General features: G+C 47.5%; 1 protein-coding gene and 1 long non-coding RNA gene across 2 annotated transcripts in view; both read right to left on the bottom strand.

Annotated features, from left to right (window-relative positions):
- Window positions 1–343: 343 nt before the first annotated feature.
- On the bottom strand, window positions 344–3068 carry LOC128398440 (uncharacterized). The gene is made up of 2 exons (XR_008327112.1): window positions 2818–3068; window positions 344–2222 (listed from the first exon to the last, which is right to left on the bottom strand). It is a non-coding gene; the product is annotated as an uncharacterized LOC128398440 (long non-coding RNA).
- Window positions 3069–3380: 312 nt separating this feature from the next.
- ITGA9 (integrin subunit alpha 9) overlaps window positions 3381–6000 on the bottom strand; it is a 227546-nt gene continuing 224926 nt past the window's right edge. The window contains 1 exon segment of the mRNA XM_053359512.1: window positions 3381–3822. Coding sequence (XP_053215487.1) covers window positions 3724–3822 — 99 coding nt within the window. The 3' untranslated portion in view covers window positions 3381–3723.

Raw genomic sequence — 6000 nt, 5'->3', positions numbered from 1 at the left:
GCTAATTCGGAAGTGTCATTGTTAAATGGTACAGACCTCAGAGGCAGAGAATATACCTGGCATGGAAAAAGCCACAGGTTCAAAAGATCACAGCACAACGGAACTCAGGTAGGAGGGTTTGGAAAGAACCCCACCAGCCTCCTTGGTAAGTCACTCCTAGAACTTGCTGGAGTAGATGAGCTATGATCAGCCTCATGTGTTTGGTAGTGCCACCTTGGCCAAACATAGCAAGGCATTCAGAAAGTCATGGCAGTTACTTGAAAACTGGCCTCCTCTTCCACATGGTTCCATAAAACTCTGAAATTTACACTGCATAGATATGTGTATATTGTTTCAGGCAATCTCATTCCCAAATGACATTAAGACAGTACAACCCCAAAGTGAGGACTGAGCTATTCCCAACAGTCACTTAAGAATTCACCATGCTATAATCCATTAGGATGGAGCTGCAAGAAAACATGTTAAAGAATCATTACCAAAGAGAAGATTTTTGTTTTACCAAGAAAGGCACCTGAAGTTAATACATCTCCCATCTTAATGTAACGTGTGATTGTTTTAAACATTATGAGAGATGAATTCATGCGCTAAACATAAATACCTGTTTTCTTGTGCTGAACACCACTACCTCCTATTGTAATTTGTCAACAAACCTGATGAAAATTTCTATTGCCAGTGTATGCCCAATCTTAATCTAGCCTTATTTACATAGAGGGACATGCAGCAAATTCTGCTAATGAAACCTTACTGATAACCAGTGAGGTCCAATGTGTAAACTGCTGGACTTATATATAAATCTCAGCTGAACCATGGGAATATTTCTTTACCTAAGCATAGGTTTCTCATCTGACCTTGGACAGCAGTCACAAGAACAAAACAAAAGATAGGTGGTAACAGGGAAAGTGACAGATAAACAATCATAAAATAACCAGGCATTAGATAATGGGAGTTTCTTTTGTTTATATTTATAAGATCTTGACTCCCCCGTTCCTTCCCATTGACAAAGGACTACATATCAGTGAAGTCAGGGTAGCCAAAGGAAGACATTCATTGCTGCTTTCTTCAGTGCAATATGCCCTACGAACAAGGGTACATAGAAGCCGAAATGAGCGACAGTCCCTGTCATTTGGTTGCAAGGAATAGTTTTGTCATCTATAAAGCATGCCACACATTGAGAGGGGGGAGCAAAGTGATTTTGATAGACATGCAGCACAATCATTTAGGCTGCAGTCCTAGAACCAGGCAGCTGACAGTAATCTCCATTGAACTCCATGGGACGTCTGGGTCAGGGCTGGCTCAGCCATGAGGCAGACTGAGGCAGGTGCCCATCCCTGCCACTAGAGAAGGGAGGAGAAGCAGCAGCTTCCAGCAAGATCTTGCAAGATCTCATGGAACTTACATGCAATCTCGCAAGAAGTCGGCTAGTTTTGCCGGAAGCTGCCGCCCTGCAACCCCAGTAAGTGAGGTTTGGGCAGAGGGGCAGTGGAGCGGGCACAGTACCTCCCCGTTTTGCCTAAAGTGGTGAAATGGGATGAGCCACCCCTGTTCTGAGTAGACATGTACAGAATTGTACTGTTACAGCATCCATTTGAGGAACATAGGAATCAGACCATTGGTCCATCTGACTAATCTTCAATGAACAGAAGAAGCTCTCCAAAGTTTCAGACAGGGGAACTCCTGGCAGTTACTGAACCTAGGATTTTAGGCATGTGGGACAGATGTTCCGCAACTGAGCATCTCTGCCCTTCTCCATACTCTGCCATTAAATACAGCTTCTTTACATCCCTCAACCCATGCCTTCTTTTCCCATGACCTCTGATTTTCCTTCATCTTTGTTCTAGACAGAGGATGGTACATTAAAAAGTAAAAAATAGATCAACCATTTAGGGGGAGGAAATTGCAAAGAAGAAGAAGAAGAAAGTTTCTTATTTTATTCTAAATGGGTTTTCTGAATTTGTCAGCCTGAATCCTGCCCTTACACATCAGGCTGGCTCCATATTCAACCCTCTTATACTAAGCACAGCTCAGAAGCTGTCGACAAAGTTTCAGAATGCCTCCTGTCTGTGCTGCCTGCCTGAGACTGCAAAACCAGGAGGGGCTGTATTCAGTTTGGTGCATCACTCGCTACCCAAGCCATGCTTGAAGTGCAAAGAAATGGTATCACTCAAGTCCTACCTAAAAACACTGCTGAGGAAATTGTTCTGGAAATTGTAAAAGTGCTGCTTCTTACAGTGGTGCCTCGCAAGACGAAATTAATTCGTTCCACAAGTTTTTTCTTCTTGCGAGTTTTTCGTCTTGCGAAGCACGGTTTCCCATAGGAATGCATTGAAAATCAATTAATGCGTTCCTATGGAGACCGCTTGCCAGGCTGGCGTTGGGGAGAAGGGCTTTTCTCCCCACCGCAAGCCTTCAGGACAGGTACGGGAACAGAGGGGAAGGCGCGCAGCGCTTCTCCTCTGTTCCCGGGGCTTGCGGTGGGAGGAGGGTTTTTCCTCCCCACCGCCAACATTCAGAACAGCATTCTGAATGTTGGCGGTGGGAAGGAAAACCCTCCTCCCACCGCAAGTCTTCAGGACAGCCATCCGAAGGCTGGCGCGGGGAGAAGCTCTCTCCGCCCCACCGCCAGCCTTCGGAGGAGGTCCGAGGACAGTGGGGAAGACGCGCTGCGCTTCCCCGCTGTCCCGGAGATTTCCCTATGGGCTTTCGTCTTGCGAAGGAAGCCCATAGGGAAATTCGTTTTGCGAAGCGCCTCCAAAACGGAAAACCCTTTCGTCTAGCGGGTTTTCCGTCTTGCGAGGCGTTCGTCTTGCGGGGCACCACTGTATTTTAGAAAAGGGTCTCCTAGGGAAGGATGGCGTGACATATCTGCACCCAAGTGGGAAGGGAGATTTAAAAGGGCAGTGTATTTTTCAAAACAAAACCAGAATGTGACATACTTTATAGACAGATCCCTGAAAAGCAGAATCACACACACACACAAAATCCAATGTGAGCAGCATTTATGGTTCTTTAGCTCCCAACTCAAATTCCCTCCCCCCCCACACCTTTTTAATGAAAGGATTTTGGCTTAGTGCCACAACATCACCAAGGCCAGTGGATTGCGTCCATAGGGTGTTTCATCTCGTTTCATCTGCTTGCCACTTCTGCACTGAAGTTCAAATGTACAGTATGGATGATATATGCATGTCCAAGACTTCAGCTGGATATCAGTGCTTTAAGCTGCGGTCCTATACCCGCTTACCTGGAGGGAAGTCCCATTGAATTCAATGGACTTACTTGTAAGTAGACGTGTACAAGACTGCACTGTTAGTGAACTATATATATATATAAAGCTATTCAATAGAAAACATAAAACATTGATACAAATATATAAAAAGTCAAAATCAGTATAAAAAGCTTATATTTATAAAAAATACTTTTTTTAGGCAACAGTCTTCCCCTGAGGGTATATACCACAAGTGTTGGATTCATAAATATTGTTCTGCACTGCAGCTCAGTTATCAAGGTTCATCTCTTCCAGAAAGTACAAATTGCTCCAGTCACCTGACATGCCTGCAGTGGTTGCCTCAGGATACATTCCCTAGCTTAAGATGATGATGAACAACAGGGCCTCCGAAAAATCTGGAGAAGATTCCTTCTTCCACATATGGAAGATACAAGAGCAGGATCAATAGGGTAGCGAGTGTGTATCACATGAACGGGCTTTCAAGGTTTCCCTCCAGAGGTTTACTGACTTTTCTGCACCCAGTCCCAGCTGTCTTCATTCTCTTGCCTGTTCTTCTCAGCCTCAATGATCTCTTTGTATTTTCTGCGGAAGAAGCCCATCTGCAAGTGAAAAAGAAATCTCCGTGAAGAGTGCATTTCTGATATACTCGCATCGCAATTTGCAAAGTCCTTAAGATGAATTTTTTTTGGACTGGTGTTCCAGTAACTTGAAGGGGACTTGAGGGAGGATTGGATGCTACAATACATAGATGTGCATGGGAGCAGATATCTGGGTTGGTGTTTGGTTTGAGGGATCCACAGTGTCTATTTCCCCCTTCAGCCTCTGTCCCGGAAAGCTGTCTGTGGACAAACGGCGGCTCCCTTGGCCTGAAAAGCGAGGTGAGCGCAGCACCCTATAGGTGCCTTTCACTGGACCTAACCGTCCAGGGGCGCTTTACCTTTAATTTAATTATTCTTGGTTGGCCCACCATTTCCAGACGGCAACTGCTGCTCATTGCCTTTTTAATTTCACATGCATGTGCAAATAAAATACATATGGTCATTGTGTTTGCATATGTGTGGTGCTGTTCAGGGGGGGGAAATTAGATGGTTGTGGTCGCTAGCGTAAAAAGTGGCAAAGGGGGTTGGGGGTATCAGGACAATAGCTGGTACAGCAACAAGAAGAACAGTTGTTGTTTCTTTTCCTGCGAGCAGGTTGTATATTAAGATCTGAAAGCTGAATTCAGGCGCTCCGTACTTACAGCTAATCCTCAGAGTTCTTAGGCCAGCAAGTAATTGGTTAGCAAGAGGCTTACCTGCCACACCACAATGCACAATTCCACCCAGTTGCTGCTAAACACAACTGCCTCAGCCATGAATCATACTGGACTGGTCACCATCTTCCAACCTAACCTATGTTACAGAGTTGCTGTGATGATAAATTGGGTGAGGTAAGTCCACTTACATCTCTTGGTACGGCAGCACTGCTGGACGGAAGAGGCTTCACTGGGGCAGCGATGGTGGAATTCAAACGGCAGTGCCCTTCCTGATAGGCAGCATAAGCCTATCAGGAGCCGGATCTTAGCCTGAACCCTGCATTGGCGAATGGGGATGCAGCCTGGGATGTGGGCTGTGCCAGGGGGCGGAGCCAATGGAGCCAACTGTGGGCTTCCCTCAGATCCGCCCCCTGCCCATTTAAGCAGCCAGCACCTGGGGCTCAGCCTGCTTGTTCCTGCACCGGGTTTTTCCCCATCCCACCCTCAGTTTACACTGAGAGGCAATGATTTTGCTGTTGCTATGGTGGTCACCGTTCTTTACGGGGCTGGGTAAGAATTTGCCCACTGGGATAATTGGCTCTTACCCAGTGGTTTTGCCTAAGGTACCCCTGCCCGTACGGGCCAGTCTTGACAGACTCTAGGGTTGTGCGCCCATCTCACTCAAGAGGCTGGGGGCCAGCGCTGTCCGGAGACACTTCCGGGTCACGTGGCCAGCGTGACATCGTTGCTCTGGCGAGCCAGAGCCGCACACGGAAACGCCGTTTACCTTCCCGCTAGTAAGCGGTCCCTATTTATCTACTTGCACCCGGGGGTGCTTTCGAACTGCTAGGTTGGCAGGCGCTGGGACCGAGCAACGGGAACGCACCCCGCCGCGGGGATTCGAACCGCCGACCTTTCGATCGGCAAGCCCTAGGCGCTGAGGCTTTTACCCACAGCGCCACCCGCGTCCCGTGGTTTTGCCTACCTCATAGCAATTTGTCACAACTGGTTGAGCATTGGGGCAATCCCTTGTTTTGGATGGAGGGGAGGTTGTAGGCTCCGCCTGCCCCTCCAAACGCAGGGGTATCCTGTTAAAGGGATCCGGGCGGAGTGGCCATGTCCACATGCCGAGGGGGGTCGGGGCCGAAGGGACTCCCCCAGACAGCAGTCCCTGTGGGGGTCACCCTATTCGATGTAAGTCTTAGGAACCCCCACCTGCATTGACTACGCATCACTTCTGGCAGGCGGGCCGGAAGTATCTAGATTGCCCCCTGCCCAAGCCAAACCTCTTGCATCTGTATTCAATAAAACTGTGGCTTGTTTTGACCCCAAACCCAGTCTTATTGGTCTCTTATTTATATGGGTTGGGGTATGGAAAGTCCGATGCTTTGTCCTGCAAAACATATACACCACCTTGTGCCCACCTTTCTTCGGAAGAAACAAACAAATGCATAGAAACGAGAGGAGTTTCTCCACACACACACAAAAACACACTCAGCTCAGTCCAGAAATCAACCTGAGTTGAGAGGCACTCCTATTAGCA

Source organism: Podarcis raffonei, chromosome 12, assembly GCF_027172205.1.
Source record: "Podarcis raffonei isolate rPodRaf1 chromosome 12, rPodRaf1.pri, whole genome shotgun sequence".
Lineage (NCBI taxonomy): Eukaryota > Metazoa > Chordata > Lepidosauria > Squamata > Lacertidae > Podarcis > Podarcis raffonei.
Note: the sequence above shows the minus strand (reverse complement) of the source record. Positions and strands in the feature narration are given on the sequence as shown.